The sequence below is a fragment of the Scomber scombrus genome, chromosome 11 (genome assembly GCF_963691925.1).
Source record: "Scomber scombrus chromosome 11, fScoSco1.1, whole genome shotgun sequence".
NCBI classification, from domain to species: domain Eukaryota; kingdom Metazoa; phylum Chordata; class Actinopteri; order Scombriformes; family Scombridae; genus Scomber; species Scomber scombrus.
In genome coordinates, this window is record NC_084980.1 from 3,798,373 (window position 1) to 3,816,546 (window position 18,174).

Consider the following 18,174-nt stretch of genomic DNA (forward strand, 5'->3'; position numbering starts at 1 on the left):
ATAATAATGGCGGTGTTGCAGGAAGAAAGAAGAAGCAACTGCCGGAGGAACTGACGTTTTGAGCGGACCAATCACAGCCCTTGCGGTCCGCGTTGCCGTGGCGCGTAGTTAGGATTTTTTTGGGGGTGCACGTCAGGCTACGGCATAGGGGTCCACGTCGACGCAGAGAGCTCTGCGTAGGTCCGCTGTCGTTCTGACGCAGAAGCATAAATCAGGCTTAAGATGGTGAATGAGATTGACAAGAAGATTGGTGTGGTGTAATTATTAATACAGTCAGTTTGTTCTTGGATTTCAAGTGTGGTGTCTGTCTCTGTGGCGCAATTGGTTAGCGCGTTCGGCTGTTAACCGAAAGGTTGGTGGTTCAAGCCCACCCAGGGACGGCAATATAGTTTTCAGTGAGAACATGGAGTGTAACAACTGTATTCTGCAATTGCAAGCAGTACAAAATCCCAGCCAGTCATGAGCTGTCAATAAAAATTGGCATTTTCCTCAAATTTGTGGAGCAATGTTTCCAGTATGCTGGGAGTGTTTATTCAAGTGTTATATGTTACATCAACACTGTTAAAAGTAAAGACCATTTAAAAGCCCACCTTTTTAAATGAAAGTTAGGCTTTCCTGTCAACTACCCGATTACTATGTAGTGCCTTACTGGATGACATCATGTTGGGGGCTGACAAAAGTTGAACAAGGGTGTTGGGCTCTGCCAGGGTTGTGCCATAGACAGCAACTTTTGATTTTCATGAAAAGAATCTGGTAGGGGTGTGACGAGATCTCGTGCCACGACCGTTTAAAAGCTTAACTTTTTAAATGAAAGTTAAGCTTTGATGTTGGTTTCTCGTTTAACATGTAGTGCCTTACTGAAGAGAGAATGACAATGTTAAAGTATGATTATCAGTGATTGGATATAGAGAAAGAGATTGACAGGAAGATTGATGTGAGAAAGATATGTGGCGCAATCGGTTAGGGCTTTCGGCTATTAAACGAAAGGTTGGTGGTTCGAGCCCACCCAGGGACGGGATAATCGTTTTCAGTGAGAGTATGGAGTGTAGCAAGTGTATTGTGCAATTGCAATCAGTAAATGCCTTGTCAAGTCAGCACAAACTAGCAATAAATAAGCACCATGTCAATCAAATTTGTGGAGCAATGTTTCAAGTATGCTGGGAGTGTTCTTTCAAGTGTTGTATGTTACATGAGAGGGAAAATAACAAAATGGTCAACTCTTGGAGCAACGCACACCGACATTACACTGCATTGGCCAATCACAGATGACAGTCAAACTGACTGTAGCCGTGGACTGTAAAGTTGAACAAGGGTGTTGGGCATGGCCATTGACGAGATGTTACGTAGCCAGCAACTTTTGATTTTCATGAAAAGAATCTGGACATCATGTTTACCACAGGATTGCATCTCTCCTTTTTGTGGAGAATGTTGTTCTGCTGGCTGCATCAATCCGTGATTTCCACTCCACATTGGTGCATGTGGGTGGCACAAGCAAATCCTTGTCTGAGGTCATGGTGCCCTGCTGTTAAAATGGTGAATAGTTCCCTTCAGGTTGGGAGAGAATATGTTTACAAGTGAGAGTAAGATAGACAATGAGATTGACAGGAAGATTGATGTGGCGTAAACAGTAATAGGCTACAGGCTCAGGGTTTTCTGATGAATAAGTGTCAATATCTGTCTCTGTGGCGCAATTGGTTAGCGCGTTCGGCTGTTAACCGAAAGGTTGGTGGTTCAAGCCCACCCAGGGACGGGAAAATAGTTTTCAGTGAGAACATGGAGTGTAGCAACTGTATTCTGCAATTGCAAGCAGTACAAAATCCCAGCCAGTCATGAGCTGTCAATAAAAATTGGCATTTTCCTCAAATTTGTGGAGCAATGTTTCCAGTATGCTGGGAGTGTTTATTCAAGTGTTATATGTTACATCAACACTGTTAAACGTAAAGACCATTTAAAAGCCCACCTTTTTAAATGAAAGTTAGGCTTTCCTGTCAACTACCCGATTACTATGTAGTGCCTTACTGGATGACATCATGCTGGGGGCTGACAAAAGTTGAACAAGGGTGTTGGGCTCTGCCAGGGTTGTGCCATAGACAGCAACTTTTGATTTTCATGAAAAGAATCTGGTAGGGGTGTGACGAGATCTCATGCCACGACCGTTTAAAAGCTTAACTTTTTAAATGAAAGTTAAGCTTTGATGTTGGTTTCTCGTTTACCATGTAGTGCCTTACTGAAGAGAGAATGACAATGTTGGGTATGATTATCAGTGATTGGAGATAGAGAAAGAGATTGACAGGAAGATTGATGTGAGAAAGATATGTGGCGCAATCGGTTAGGGCATTCGGCTATTAAACGAAAGGTTGGTGGTTCGAGCGCACCCAGGGACGGGAGAATCGTTTTCAGTGAGAGTATGGGGTGTAGCAAGTGTATTGTGCAATTGTAATCAGTAAATGCCTTGTCAGTCAGCACAAACTAGCAATAAATAAGCACCATGTCAATCAAATTTGTGGAGCAATGTTTCCAGTATGCTGGGAGTGTTCTTTCAAGTGTTGTATGTTACATGAGAGGGAAAATAACAAAATGGTCAACTCTTGGAGCAACGCAGACCGACATTACACTGCATTGGCCAATCACAGCTGACAGTCAAACTGACTGTAGCCGTGGACTGTAAAGTTGAACAAGGGTGTTGGGCATGGCCATTGACGAGATGTTACGTAGCCAGCAACTTTTGATTTTCATGAAAAGAATCTGGACATCATGTTTACCACAGGATTGCATCTCTCCTTTTTGTGGAGAATGTTGTTCTGCTGGCTGCATCAATCCGTGATTTCCACTCCACACTGGTGCATGTGGGTGGCACAAGCAAATCCTTGTCTGAGGTCATGGTGCCCTGCTGTTAAAATGGTGAATAGTTCCCTTCAGGTTGGGAGAGAATATGTTTACAAGTGAGAGTAAGATAGACAATGAGATTGACAGGAAGATTGATGTGGCGTAAACAGTAATAGGCTACAGGCTCAGGGTTTTCTGATGAATAAGTGTCAATATCTGTCTCTGTGGCGCAATTGGTTAGCGCGTTCGGCTGTTAACCGAAAGGTTGGTGGTTCAAGCCCACCCAGGGACGGGAGAATTGTTTTCAGTCAGAACATGGAGTGTAAATAAATCCTTGTCTGTCATGAATTGTTGATATTGAAATGTGTGGAGCAATATTTCCAGTATGTTGGTAGTGTTCTTTCAAGTATTATCTGTTACATGAACACTATTGCTGTTACAAAATGGCCACCAACATGCAGGGTGTCTTCTGCATAAAACCCCCTAAACGTCCAAAGTCAACGCAGATCGATGTTATGCTGCAGTGGCCAATCACAGCTGACAAGACTGTTTGGGAAATTTATAGGGAAATTGATGTGGTGTAAACAGTAATACAGGGCCATTTTCTTCTTGTCAACAAGGTGCGGCATCTGTCTCTGTGGCGCAATCGGTTAGCGCGTTCGGCTGTTAACCGAAAGGTTGGTGGTTCAAGCCCACCCAGGGACGGGTGATTATTTTTCAGAGTACATGGAGTGTAATGATTGTATTCTGCAATTGCAAGCAGTTAATATATCCTTGCCAGTCAGTCACCAACTGTCGGTAATAAGTTCCATATTTATTCAAATTTGTGGCCATATGTGGAGCAATGTTTCCTGTATGCTGGGAGTATTCTTTCTTTTTTATGTTATGTAAACACTGTTGTCGGGCAAATAGCAACACAATGGCCACCATGACATTTCATTTTTATATTTTGTAACAAAAATAAAACAGGGAAGGCTGAAAAACCTTAGTATGGGCACAATGGAATGCTGGTCTAGACTTTTGACTGATAGACTACCTACTGTGACCCAAGTTAATCATGACCAAAATGAAAAACAGCTGGTAAATACAGTTTTATAACAAATGTGACATGCACCGTTAATTACACATTTGTATGGTAAATTGATTTTATACGATATTTTACTATCTGGTAGATAGTTATTAACATTGCTATCATCATGCGTTTTGCATCACTCAGTGGATGGTCCACCAGAGAGGATAGGCGGAGCTAATGCTACAGACTCATTCTTCTACTTGTCTTAAATTTTCCCCACTTGCATTCCATGAAGACATGCCCCTACTCTGTCTCTGATTGGCTAGTACTCATTTCCTTTGTTGGTTGGGTTTAGGCATAAGGAATGAGATGGTTAGGCTAAAAATATTCACGTCAGAGCCAGAGGCCAAGCAGGGGTAGGTCTTCAGACTTCAACTTGTTTGTGTGTCAAGTGATGTACTGTCTTTTCAAGTCTGTGCTAGCGCGCAGGTGACACTATTTGGATCTCTATGAGTGTGGTGAAGTTATGTCCAAAAATACACCTGCAATTATCTTTTATCACCATAGATGCTGCCAAGGAGAACGAAACAAACATATTTAGGATCACTACTAGTTTCTTATTCTAAATGTAAATTGTCACTAACTACTAGAATGTATTGATGTCCTGTGCAAAGTGTACATTAATTAGATAAAAAAATAACAGTGTTCATATCTTAATGTCTGCCCAAGGAATGATTTTCAAATCACTTATTTTTTATTTACAGGGCATGAAGCTATTATGTGCACCAGCAGCTACCAGGTGGCACGTGTGAGCCAGGAAAAACTCATGTAAACACCACTGGAATCCCACTCATACAATCACTGTATTTCCATCCACTGAGGAAACGGTAGGGGTTTAGATAAATCGGAATTGCTGGAGAATGCCAATATCTTTGCTGTGTATACATTTAACCTGGTTGCCAATCTGCTTTTTGCATGTGCCAGGAGAAGATCCTAGCGTGCACAGGTAAGTGGAGAAACCCAAGTTATCACCTGCGGAACGGAATTACAATTATCAAGATGCTGAGCAGCACCAGAACAACAAATAAAAGCCAGCATTATTGGAGCAATGATAACACACAACAGATGGTTGGAGCCTGGAGCAAATTTCTTAGTAAGGAATGGATGAAGGAGTGGTAAGGTAAGGTGCAATTATTATCATGGTGGGCTTACCAGTTTACTACATACTGCTTTTACTACTACTCAAGGTTTAGAAACACATAATTAATTTGCGTTTCAGTATTTGGTTGGGTTACAGGTTATGTAGTACTTATCCATTATGTTTAGAATTTTTAATGCTTGTCAGTGCAGTTTGTACTATTAGTTCACCTCCTAATTCAAGATGTATCATTTGTGATTTTACTCTGATTTTACAAAGGGCTAGTTGAGCATTCTGATTCGAAGTACCAAGTTGTCTCTTGCCTTTCATGAGCCTGAAGCTTGTGGTTCTGTTTAGTGTGAGCACATAATTTACATATTTAATTCTGGGAGACATTCTAGTCTTTAATCAGGGGGCTGGGGATAAGGTGCTATTTGAAGGCTCGATTCATAAAAGATAGCCTGTTGCACCTCTATTGTTTGTAATGTGTGTGTGAATGAGAGAGAGGAGGTGAAAAAGACAAGAGACAATACTTCTCAGAGGCTTTTATTCTTTCTTGTTTATGTGTAACAGTAAGGTCTGTAGTTTTGTATTTAAACTGTATATCAGGGAATGTGCTCAGTGAGCATTGGTGGTTCAGTGGTAGAATTCTCGCCTGCCACGCGGGAGGCCCGGGTTCGATTCCCGGCCAATGCAACTACTACTTTTGACAGATGGATCATCTGCTCCTAAGCTTTATTTTAAAATTATGGCATTTCATAGTGTTTCTTGTTAACTATACCAGCAACTCAACAACGCACACACAGTAACTACTCATGTTTGGTTTCAGACTATGGTAGAAGCTGAGATTTAAAGCTGCAGTATGTAGTTATGAGAATAAAGTGGACGAGTATAGCCTCCAGGTCCCTCCTTCTTCCTCTTTGCTGCGCTGCAGCCCTGCCTTCTAAGCCCCACCCCACAGAGGAACCTACTGTGCATGCTGAAGGCTCATCCCCACAGTAAGAGAGGAAGCCTGTTTGACCGAGTGAGAGCAATGCAGACACAGCACTGGGGAGTAGCGCTGCCGAGTGAGAGCACGCACTGTGCGGGGGAGGGGGGCTACCAGCAGCGTGTGTACACAAACACGCCACCTCACATCTCCGATCAACCCTGCAGCAGTGCATTGGCTACTAACTGTTACGCAGTATTTGATGATTTGCTTCTTTCTTCTTTGGGCACATTGATAAATACTGCTGGCAATTTGCCACCAAGCCAATCCTCGTTAGTATAGTGGTGAGTATCCCCGCCTGTCACGCGGGAGACCGGGGTTCGATTCCCCGACGGGGAGGCTAAATCTTTTGTTCATACTAGTTTGTTGAACACATTGATACAAAAGCCTCTGATCAGACTTTTAAAGGGGTTAAGTGCATACAGCCATCTTGCCTAAAACAAAACTAGGCTTTATCTCATAATTATGGCACACCTTCTTAGTGTTTGTAGTTAACCACACCCCTCACTCAACAACACACACACTAAATATCTACAATATGAAACTGAGGAAGATCAGTGTATTAGCTATGTGCAGTGTTATGGAGTACTAACCCTTTTAGTAAGACTGATTATCAGTTTCTCTTGGACTGTTCATAATAACTGTTAGCAGAGCCCATGCCAGCCATTCCTCGTTAGTATAGTGGTGAGTATCCCCGCCTGTCACGCGGGAGACCGGGGTTCGATTCCCCGACGGGGAGGTTCTTTTTTTGTTTAAATGACATAGGCTTTGAGCAGGAGGACTTCAGCGTCATGGAGGTCCGGCTGAGGTAGGGATGGATCAGCCGCCGCCCCGTGAAGGAACTGCTCTCCAGATGTTGAAATGTGTGGCATCTGGTATCTGAGATGCCAGACTCATCTGGGTGAGCTTCGCATGAGCTCAGCGTCATCTCCTGGCTCTGTTGAAGCGGGAAGCAGTGGCCAATTTTCAGGCGGACCACAGAGGAATGAGGGTCCTTGAATCCACCGATTTGGTGCCACCAACTCAACTAAGGTCTTGCCACGTGTGAGGTCGTCGGCTGGGTTGTTGGCTGAGTTCACATACCTCCAGGTGTGCAGGGCTGTCAGATCCTGGATCTCAGAGACCCTGGTTCCCACAAAGACCTTAAACCTGCAGGACTCTGATGTCAGCCAGGTCAAGACGGTGGTAGAGTCAGTCGAGAGAAAGGTCTGGGTGATATTTAGAGTGAGCTCTTGATGCACGAGGGAGGACAACTGGGCTCCTGTCAGCGCTGCACAGAGCTCTAACCTTGGCATTGACTGTTGGCGCTTTGGGGCCACCCTAGACCTTGCCATAACGAATGAGACATGGACTGTCTCTTCACTCTTTGTCGTGAGGTAAGCTACCGAACATAGGTAGCATAGGTTCGCGGTAGGGACATGTTTGCCAGCTCGTAAAGTTCATTCTTCCAGCTGTTCCATGCCTTAAGGATGTCAGGAGGGAGATTTGGGTCATCCCAACTCCTTTTCTTCGCCCACAGTTTTTGCACAAGAACTTTGGCCCGTGTTGTGTAGGGAACAATGACTCCAACAGGGATCATATTGCTGGGCTAGCACCTTATATACATGGTGCATAGTAGGGATCTCGTTCTCTGTAGGCTTGGACCTGTAACCAAGTCGATCAGATGGACAATGCCACCGCAGACCCAGAGCCGGCTCCTGAGGGTCTGCGCTCTTCTTGGCTAGCCATAGCTCTGTGCTCTCCGACCTGGCAGTGGAGGGCAGATGGGAGACAACAGATGAGACGTTACTTGCACACTGCCGGATTTCTAATCCTCCCAAGGCCAGACACTGCCGCATCTTGTCCACAAGCAACTTGGCAGACTCAGGTGTGGACAGGCTCTGGAGACAGTTGTCTACGTAAAACGACTGCTCTAGGGACTGCAGGACATCTTCATTTCCCTCCACATGGTCTTTAACGTGCTTCTGCAGTGCAAATGTTGCACAGCACGGGCTACTCGTGGTCCCGAATGGCAAAACCTGCAATTGGTAGACATCGGGTTGCTCCTCCCTCCGCAGGTTTCTCCAGACAAACCTCAGCAATGGCTGGTCCTCAGGTAAAAGACGAACCTGGTGGAACATCGCTCGTATGTCTCCACTGATGGCAGTGGCATGGAGGCAATTATGTCCTCCATCGATGAGCTTTTGGATCTCTGCTTCGTAGATGTTAGCCTTAGCTGGATCCTTTACTAGCCGTCGCTCTGTGCTGGGTAGCATTGGCATAACTGCTTCAGCACCGGCTCTTAGCGGTGGTGCATCCTTAACACGGAGTAGAGGCCTGGCGTACCGGAGTGTGTCACTGACCTTCACCCTTGTGGTGTGTGCTTCCAAAATGCTCACGGCCTCTTGGTCGAGACGGGAGCGCACTGCTAGCCGTTCACTTCGAAATGGGAGCACATCAAGCTGCCAGAGACGTTTGACGTGTTGGTGAAGTAGCATGAAGCACCATGAGTCGCGAGGCCATCTGGACCGTGGAGTGCCAAGCCGAGTGCTGTGTGAACAGCTACAGGTCCACCTCTGGGACCGGACCTGAAAGGCTCTTTGGCTGTGAGCAGGTGGGTGAAATCTGCACCAATTAGCAGTAGCGGCTGCACCTTACTGAAGTTCTGCAGTTAGAGGCCCCTCAGGTGATGGTAGCGCTTCGGGAGTGTGGTCACGGGTTAGGATTGCTCTGACAGGGCTAGCCGACCTGCTGTGAAGGCACCCTGAATCAGGTGCTGTTCTGTAGGCTGCATCAGGGGGGCCACATGGAAGTCCACCGATGTGCCAATGAGGCGAGCCACATCTTGGCGGATCGTCCGCGGAGCGAGGGACTCGGCTTCACCTTTGAGTTTCAAGTGTCGCAGAGCAGCTGGCAGTATTATTGTGCGTTCAGCCCCGTCGTTCAGTATTGCGTAGGTTTGCAGCGTCTTGCTCCCATGGCTAACTATGACTGGCACCACCTTGAGATACACCTTTCCTCCTTGCTGGGAGTTGGCGAGCGAGGCGTGACCTTTTGGTGTGATGAGGTAGACGCGGGGACCTGGCTTGGCAATTGCATGGAGAACCCTGAGGTGGACCTCCCGACATTCCCTGCATGCTTTCTTCAAGGTGCAGGCCGCTTGCTCATTATTGGTACGACCACAGTTACGATAACGCTTGCCGTCGGCTATCCACTTCTCAACCTCTTCTGGCGACCGAGGCGTCTCTACAGGTTGACGGCTGTCGGATTTCGGCTTGTCGGAGCCATGATACACTGCAACAGGTTGGTTACGAGGCCTGGATGAGGGTACATGCCTATCTCTCTTGGGAGACGGTGCTTCTGTCGATCGCTCTGTGCCATTTTCGTGGACAGTTGTTGAGCTTCGGCCTTTACCCTGAGCCAGTCTGAGAAGTCCTGAAGGTTGTACGGGTTTAGGCTGTTTGTGTTGAGGCGACCTTGAGCCTGTAGGTGCTCCACGAAGTTGTCCCTCAATTGTTTGGGGAGCTTGCTAAGGAGCCGATCGACATGGCCGGTCGCCATCACTTCCATCCCGTTAGACCCTTCCAGTGACTGCCCATATTGCCTCTGTAGGGCCTGCATGGCAGTGGTGTAGGGCTGCACATAATGCCTGCAGGACGGAGCTATTAGCCTGGCTTCCTCCAGCACCAGGTGCTCCATAAGTATGCAGTACTTATAATGTTCAGAAAGTTCAGTGTGGGGACTGAGTAGGTGGTCTAGTGCCATCTTCAGATCAGCAAACTCCCTCTCACTGTCATGGACCAATTTAGGCAGTTCAGGTACTGGGACTGGCTGCCTGGGAGGCTGGAGAGTATAGGGTGCTTGTAATGGTGCATACTGAGGCTGAAGGGCATACTGGACCTGCGAGGGTGGTGCAGGCTGCACAGCAGGTACAGGCTGGTACGGTGCTGGACTGGGTGTTGAATGCATCAGCTGATAGGCAGGCTGAGTTGATGGAGCAGGCTGGGGCGGATAAGCCGGTTGTGGATGATGGCTCAGCTGGTATAGTGGTGGCTGAGACGCTGTCTGCAGAGGGGCAGCAGGGTTGTATGGTGATTGATAGGTGGACTGCCAAGGTGTACCTGCCGGGTATTGGCTCATTGGCTGGGGAGCAGCTGCAGTTGTTGACTGATGTGCGGGATATAACGCTGTTGCAGTCTGGGGTTGATATGTAGGCTGCGCAGGCGTAGCTGGAGTATATTGGTATGTTGGATATGCAGGTGTCATTGATGTAGACTGATATTTATTCTGTACAGCCACTGGTATGCTGCCGTGCATGATCCCCACAGATGAGGTCAGAGGTTGGTTTGGCTGGTAGGTTGGTTGGTACTGAGGCTGTATGGTCGCTTTTGATGCTTGCTGGCTCATACGACTCACTGGTTGCATCATCTGGAAGTTAGACTGTGTCAGGACCGTACTCGTTGCAGTGGGAGCGGGCAGCCTAGAAACTGCTCCAAACCTTGGTGCAGAAGTTACCACTGGTGGTATTGACTGAGTCAGTATATAGCTTTCCTGCCTCTGGCCTGGTGTAAAAGCTGTTGTTGCTTGAGACTGTAATGTGGTGATTGTCGTCTTTGATGGGGGGCAGTGTAAGGCATGAGGGAATGTGGTAAGCTGACCTGATAGCCCTGCAGGTGTGCTGGAAGCAGTCGCTGTCTTGTTCCTCCTTGGGCTTCGCTTTCAGCTGCTGTTCTCTGTGTATCCATGGCGCCGTCGTGGGTGTAGTACATTCGGCTCGAAGGACCAATATTTGAAGATTGTTTGTTTATGTTGCTGGAGCCACTTTCAAAGGGTGGATGCAGACACACAGAGAACAGTTTGATGGTTTATATAAAGTTCAATGGCAGCAGTACAGATGAATTCTCCAAATAATCTTCACATGTATGCATGAACAATGGATGATCCACTGAATGGATGAACTGAATGGTTGAATGACTGAATGAAATAATTGAATGGTCTCTGTAAAACAATAAAAACTATACCAAAAATGTTTAGCTTGATTTAAATATTTAACATACCAAGCTGTAATAATCCAGCTGTCTCACATTAGTGAAAATAAATAAATGCACAACACATAATTGACCAAATAGCTCAGCTAGCATCATACATACACAGAGCATATAACTGCACACAGTATAATCCAGCTAGTAGGCTAAATTAGAGAGTAACGCACAGCAACTTAAAAACTAGCTCAAATCTACCTAATCCACAGACATTTGGGATAACATAATATGGGCCTGATACAACATGAATTGCAACCAACAAATGTATCCTGCAGGCTATTATAGTTTACTTTCTTCACAAACACATTCTCTTTTGATGAGGATCGTGCAGCTGCACTCGGACCCAGCACATAGGGTTGTCCAAAATGGTGCCTGATTAAAACTAACAAAATAAAGCCCCAGTATAACTAAAATTAACAGGGAATTTACAACAGTCCCATAGGGTCCAGGGTCCCTGGTTGCCCTGTGACCAGGCGGGGAGTTTCGTTCCTCTGAAATGATGCCAGCGCGGACGTAACTTAAAACTGCATTCTATCAAAAGGCCACCAGGGGGCGACCGATTTGGTGTCAAAAGGACTTCCGTCTCAACATAAGTTAATGGAGAATTCACCAACTTCTCACTTGATTTCTAACCTCAGTAAACGTTTTCAAAATGTGTTTATGGTCTCAATCACTGGTTTAAAGCCTTCTTCAATGCAGTATGATGTTCATTTGTGAAATTTTGGCCTCCCTGATTTTATATTTGACGATAAAGCAGGGTATGCATTAGGGCGTGGCTACGTCGTGTTTGACAGGTTGATTTGTTCACAGGTTCAGGAGGGCGCCTCATGCCCCTCCTGATGCCCATATAAGTAGAATCCGTGTTTTTATTTTACCCGGCATGCATCTGAAATTTTCAAGATGGCGCTGCTCAGATCCGATACTATTGGCTTCCGAACAGCAGTCCATAAACCAATGGGTGACGTCACAGAAGTTACGTCCATTTCTTATATACAGTCTATGCCTGTGACACCTCACTTTTGACCAGAACTGTTATGGTGCTCCACAGCCTAAGCTAGTACTATTGGTCTGCACTGATCCTATCACCTCCCGGTGTTGCGCCTTCTACTTGTGGCCTGTGCTGATGGGGACTTTTGCACTCCACAGGAGTTGTTCAGCAGACTCCCGCAGTTCCAGTACATGGTGTGCCTTCTCGTGCTTGTACTCTAGATTGATGGATTTCATAGAGAGCTCCAGGATGTTCCAGTTGAAGAGGCTGGATGCAGGAAATGTTGCTGAACATTCAAGGAATAGACTGCATGTGTGAAATGGGCTATAATGTTCCCTGGGCGGAAAGTGCTGATTTGTTACATAAGGTAATTATTTTGAATATGTGAGCATTGGTGGTTCAGTGGTAGAATTCTCGCCTGCCACGCGGGAGGCCCGGGTTCGATTCCCGGCCAATGCAACAGTTGTTTTCTTTTTCCTCAGCTTTGAAGAAGGCAGTTTCCTGGGCAGCTGTGAGGATTCCAGGCTTTGAAGAAGGCTCATTGCAACATTTTTAAGTTATGACACCATTATATCACATTTATAACTAGTGATGGTTGTCATGGAAACAACTCCTCGTTAGTATAGTGGTGAGTATCCCCGCCTGTCACGTGGGAGGACGGGGAAATAGTCTATCTTATGTCAAACACACAGACACATAGCATTCTGATATTAGGTTTAGCACTAGCAGCCATCTTGCCTAAAACAAAATTGGTCCAAAGCACGTTTGACAAGTGAAACCAACTGTAGAATGCTTTTACTGTAGAGTGATTTTACTCTTAGTCCTCATTTTTGGGGTGTTTGTAAGCATTGGTGGTTCAGTGGTAGAATTCTCGCCTGCCACGCGGGAGGCCCGGGTTCGATTCCCGGCCAATGCAACAGATACTTTTGAGTTACATTTTGCTTTACAAAGTTTAGAAAGTATTGTTTAAGTCAAGCTTGATTTTGTCTTACACATAAAACAATGCTCCCAGTCTCTTCAACACAGTAAGGTGTAAATCTCATCAATAAAACACTGGTATTGGCTGGGTACTCGGTACCAGCCAACACCCAAACCCAAAAGTTGGATCAGTGCATCTCTATCAGCAATCATGGGTTACCCTAAGCAGATGTGTAAGACTTTGGAAATTGAAGTTATTGATACCGACAATGCAGGGGAAGGCAACAAGAAGGTAATCAAAAGTTCTACTTACGGTTTCTACAGTGCAAAATGTAATAATGAGATGGCAGTTTAGGGGAACTGTGGAGGTCAAGATGAATTTTGGAAGACCAAGAAAACTCAACTGTTTGTAATTAATTCATTTGAACTGGATACTAAGCAGGAGCGAGCTGGTAAAAACAACGCCACCAAGTCGTAGCGGCCGAAAATGTATTACATCCGTAGTGGTTTAGCACTACCATAGAGAGTGAATGGGAAATGTTTTAGGGCGTTTAGCTAAAGAATTCTCGGCTGCCGCGCCGGAGACCGGGGTTCGATTCCCAGACGGGGAGGTTATTTTATTTCAACAACAAAGGCTTTCACAACATAGACATAAGTAAATGAGGTTGATCATAAATAGGAATTTTCTTGAAAAACAAAAAAATGCGTAGAATGATTTTCCTTCCTAAAGCAGTCACAAATCAGACATTAAAAAAAAAAAGTTTAAAAACCGGTATAGTTCAGCCCTGTTGTTCTTCCCTGCCCTTTGCCCAAACCCACCTCTCTCTTAAACAAGCATTGGGTTGCGAGACTCAACTAGTGTCTGCACTGGAGACTAGGTAGTATCTCTGTGTTCAGGTCTTAGTACGTTTGTAATCTCTAAATTAATTCTTGTAGTTTGAAGTTTAGTTTCTTTCCTGTGTTCTTGATTGTACTTTTAGATATCTCTTTTTTTTAACTGTTCCCTGATCACAGTGAATCCGATATAAATACTGCAGGAAGGAATTTTACAGGCAGAAACAGTCAAATGTTAGATTGAGAGCTGTAGATATTGGGCTCCCAGTACATTTTCAAATAGCACACTTCCTACAGGTTAACAGCATATTTTACTTGCTCGACTACTCTTGGCATTGCTGGGTACAATAACCCCCAACACCATAGAAAGCTAGGGTATTATGGCGCTTTTCCACTATACAGTTCTAGCACTACTAGACTTGGCTCGACTCAATTGATCGATGTACATTTAAAAATGAATTGCCACTTGTGCCTACTTTGCCATCCTTAATCCATAACACTGAGCATGGTATTACACCTAATCATCTTAGAGAACATCATATTACACTGACCGTGATGATGAAGATGACGGTGAAGATAAAGCTTATTCTCTCATCTGTCCCCCCACCCTTCTCTAAATTTGTGATCCTCTCTCTCTCCTGTCAGTTGTTTATATGTGGATACACTACTCAGTGAATGGCTTGATTGACAGAAGATCACAAATAGATACAACAGACGAAGAGAAGAAAGACTGAACAAATAAACGCGCTATAACAAACTGAGCAGCTTTAAAACACAAACACCAGTTTGACTCAAGACTCCAAGGTAAGAATTTCTGGTTGTTTATTAAGTACCATGTAGATATTAGTATAGTAGGTTTAGTTCTGTATTATTTGTGTCTGAGTTACTGTTATTTTTTCTCTGCTCACTAAAGTGAGCTCTTGACTTATGTGTGTAGTTTCTCCTTACTAAAATGATTTGATTAGATTTTTTGCTAAACTGCATTATTGTCCAGCTGCCCAGAAATGTGTAAGCGGTACTTGGGGACATATATATTTATGTATCTGTAGGATTTTCCAAAAAAAGCTATGTGTAAGATGGGGGCTACACATAGCCCCCAAGTTGGTTGAGGGCTATGTGTAGCCCCCAACCAATAACAGTGTGAAACTCTATATAAACATAGCAACTTAGACAAGAGGAAGTTACGAAAATGGCCATCACAGCACCAAAATTCTGCTTGTTCAGTAGTTACAGCAGCAAGCAGTCAAAGTAAACTCAACTAAGGTATAACCTCAAATCTGCCCCCCACCCCCCACAAGGTTGAGCCGAGGAGGAGGAGCCAACTTTGAATGTTGTGTTTGTGAAAAGCAAACAACAAGTCCTGTATAATATGCCTTTAAATTCACTTCCTGAACTAATTAAAACCAACCACACAGGAAATGTATTGCTTTGATAACCCAAAATACTAAGCCATCTCAGTTTGAGCTTCATCTGTTTTATAACTGACACAGTTATTGTTGTTGGTAGCTCGGCTGCATCAGAACAATAGCTTTCAATGTGGCCTTAACGTGTGTATCCTGGGGAGATGTGGTTTTAATTGTCCATAATCAGGATCACAACAATAGAATAAAACTTGTTGGGTTATATAAAAGTAAACAGTATGACAGGCTTAGCTAGCAAATTATGTCATGTCACACATACGCACACACAAAATAAGCTGTCCTAAGCAAATGTGCATGCCAAAGTAATCTCAGCGTAATCTGATAAGTAAACCTCAGCATGGCTCACAGTAAGTGCTTGTGACAATTGTGCATCCAGTGGTATGGACTGATGCACATGCACACACACATACACAATGTGCAATCAGGTTTTTATATTATGTATTGCAGTCATGTCTGTCCACACTAAGACGGTTAAATTTGTCTATTCCTTCCCATTTTGGCCTTTGATCCACATGAAGACAGCATTTTTGTCACCCAAAAAAAGAATGCTATAATAAGTACTGATTTTTGAAGGGGTATTTTTCTCTGAAATGTGATGAAAAAACAAGTAATCAGTGTATCCCCACAACATACAATTTTTTAGAAAGCAAAATTCAAATAATATGCAGTTGAGGTAAAAATGTGCACAAAAAAATCAAAATGCACACCTGTAGTAAAAATGCAAAGGAGAATTAGATCAAGTAAGAAAGTGGTGACCTACCAGCACTGATTTTAGTAAAACATTTGTATTAAGAATGGAGTTGAGATGAATTTGTGACATGGCTTTTAAAAGGCACATCACCTCACCTGAAAACAGTTTGTTTGTTCTGTATTACAGGCTGCTAGCAGGATGTCTGGATCCATCCAGGAAGAAGATGATATACCTGCCAATCACACAGGTCAGGGGCATACGTCAGTTGCAGTAGACATGAATTGCTAAGACAGTCGAATATTAATATTTATTTGTGAGTTTATGTTTTGTGGGCATCTTTTATAGTGTGCTGTTGTGCTTACAGGTCCAAAAGGTGTAATTAATGACTGGCGAAGGTTTAAGTTGGACAGTGTGGAACAGACTGCTCCTCAACGCAAGCGAGAGCTGCTCAGACAAATGTCCACTCCAAGAGAGGATGACAAGGAGAGACTCAACAGAAAGGTGGATAGAAACAAACTCACACAAGCACCCACTTACAGGAAGACACAGAGGTGAACACATTCAAACAGCACACCCATGCAAAAAACCTGAAGCTCTAACATACATGTCCTCTCCTCTAGATGAGTGTTCAGGAGTATGAACTGATCCAAGAGGAGGATGAACATTGCCTGAAACGTTACAGAAAACAGTGTATGCAGGAAATGCACGACCGCCTAAGTTTCGGTCCTAAGTTTGAAGGCATCTACGAGCTCGACAGCGGAGAGGCTTTTCTGGAAGTCATAGAGAAGGAGCATCGTTTGACTGTAGTGGTAGTCCACATTTACGAGAACGGTGTCAAAGGTTAGATTATTTCTTGTTGTGTTTTTATCTAGTGTTTCAGTCATATTAACCCATGTTACAATTTTAGTCTGATTGTCACTAGATTCCATTTCTTTATGCTAATACTTAAAAATGTATTTTTTGTTCTTTTGTCAGGCTGTGAACAGTTGAACTCATGTCTGGACTGTCTGGCTTCAGAGTACTCTACCGTTAAGTTTTGTCGTATTGATGCTGTGGCAACAGGCGCAGCTGAGCGCTTCTCCTCTGAGGTTAGTCAAATGTTTAAAAATAAAATACTTAAGGTGATATTAATAACGCACTATAATCATAATTTATTCAATCACAGTCATCACTGTGTGGACATGAGTCTGTTGTATTAGTAGCATTTCTGGTAGTGATTATGGAAGAGTTAGTAGTTCTAGTAGCAATGCAATGAATAACTGCAAGGTTTCGAGATTTGATGATTGAACCCTGTGAACAGCAATTGTCTAAACACTGTGAATGGAGCACCAAAAAGACTAATACTTGGTATGCAATGATGTTTCTTGCCTTTTCAAATCCAAAAGCAATAGCACACATGTCGGTGTTTACATCATTACACAGTGCTGAGCATAATAACATGTATTATGTTAATATACATATGTATATGTATATTATATAAAAGTCCCAAGAACTGTTGTACCAAAGGAAGTCCCTTTTGGGTATTCCTTTGTTCCTGTGGTGGAAATGCCCTCTACATAGCCATGAAATGTATATTTAAAGAACCAGTGTGTAAGATTTAGTTGCATCTAGCAGTAGATTTAAACCAAATGAATACACTTCTCCTCACCCTTCCATTCCAATTGTGTAGGAGAACCTTCATTGGCCTTGAATCTCATGAAAAACATGTAAGGCCCTCTCTAGAGCCAGTGTCTGGTTTGTCTGTTCTGGGCTACTGTAGAAACATGGAAGAGGACCAACTCTTTGGACATTGGAGATATAAAGGGCTCAATTTACAGTAACAAAAACAAAACTCTTTTTTTAAAACCCCTCTAGGTCCTTCCTGCCCTGCTGGTGTACAAGGCTGGTGAGCTAGTTGGCAATTTCCTGTCTGTTACCAAACGCTTCACTGAAGAGTTCTTTGCGACGGACGTGGAGGGATTTCTCAACGAATACGGTCTCTTACCCGAGAAGGATTTCGCAGCGTGTGTAGATGATGAAGACGAGGGAGGGGACGTAGAATAGAAGATGGGGCAAAGAGGGAAAAATGGGAGTTGAGATAAGGAGAGAGGATGAATGAGAGTGGGAAAAGAGGAGCCATAAGAATAGCAGAACACGGGTTGAGGAGACGAGAGCTGGAGAAATAGAATTGGTGCGGAGTAATGAAGAAGAGGAAGATAGTGTGTTATAAGAGGGAATGAAGAAGTTGGTTAGTTGATGTCCATCACATTACAGTGTTCAAGTCATGACACAAACAAGAAATAGGGCAAGAAATGTGCAAAATAACAGTCACAATAGTAAAGATCCACGTGCACACAC

General features: G+C 44.1%; 1 protein-coding gene and 9 non-coding genes across 10 annotated transcripts; all 10 read left to right on the plus strand.

The window, feature by feature from the left end:
* The first annotated feature begins 306 nt into the window (after positions 1–306).
* On the plus strand, positions 307–380 carry trnan-guu (transfer RNA asparagine (anticodon GUU)). The gene has a single exon. It is a non-coding gene; the product is annotated as a tRNA-Asn (tRNA).
* Positions 381–1,676: 1,296 nt separating this feature from the next.
* trnan-guu (transfer RNA asparagine (anticodon GUU)) lies at positions 1,677–1,750 on the plus strand. The gene has a single exon. It is a non-coding gene; the product is annotated as a tRNA-Asn (tRNA).
* Positions 1,751–3,044: 1,294 nt separating this feature from the next.
* Positions 3,045–3,118, plus strand: trnan-guu (transfer RNA asparagine (anticodon GUU)). Its single transcript has one exon. It is a non-coding gene; the product is annotated as a tRNA-Asn (tRNA).
* Positions 3,119–3,457: 339 nt separating this feature from the next.
* Positions 3,458–3,531, plus strand: trnan-guu (transfer RNA asparagine (anticodon GUU)). The gene has a single exon. It is a non-coding gene; the product is annotated as a tRNA-Asn (tRNA).
* Positions 3,532–5,601: 2,070 nt separating this feature from the next.
* trnag-gcc (transfer RNA glycine (anticodon GCC)) lies at positions 5,602–5,672 on the plus strand. Its single transcript has one exon. It is a non-coding gene; the product is annotated as a tRNA-Gly (tRNA).
* Positions 5,673–6,231: 559 nt separating this feature from the next.
* On the plus strand, positions 6,232–6,303 carry trnad-guc (transfer RNA aspartic acid (anticodon GUC)). Its single transcript has one exon. It is a non-coding gene; the product is annotated as a tRNA-Asp (tRNA).
* Positions 6,304–6,631: 328 nt separating this feature from the next.
* trnad-guc (transfer RNA aspartic acid (anticodon GUC)) lies at positions 6,632–6,703 on the plus strand. Its single transcript has one exon. It is a non-coding gene; the product is annotated as a tRNA-Asp (tRNA).
* A 5,658-nt stretch (positions 6,704–12,361) lies between these two features.
* Positions 12,362–12,432, plus strand: trnag-gcc (transfer RNA glycine (anticodon GCC)). The gene has a single exon. It is a non-coding gene; the product is annotated as a tRNA-Gly (tRNA).
* Positions 12,433–12,818: 386 nt separating this feature from the next.
* On the plus strand, positions 12,819–12,889 carry trnag-gcc (transfer RNA glycine (anticodon GCC)). The gene has a single exon. It is a non-coding gene; the product is annotated as a tRNA-Gly (tRNA).
* Positions 12,890–16,050: 3,161 nt separating this feature from the next.
* pdca (phosducin a) lies at positions 16,051–17,880 on the plus strand. Its single transcript, XM_062429376.1, has 5 exons — positions 16,051–16,084; positions 16,202–16,338; positions 16,458–16,677; positions 16,813–16,925; positions 17,692–17,880. The coding sequence occupies exons 2-5, from the start codon at positions 16,294–16,296 to the stop codon at positions 17,878–17,880; spliced, it is 567 nt and encodes a 188-aa protein (XP_062285360.1). The 5' UTR covers positions 16,051–16,084; positions 16,202–16,293.
* Positions 17,881–18,174: the final 294 nt, after the last annotated feature.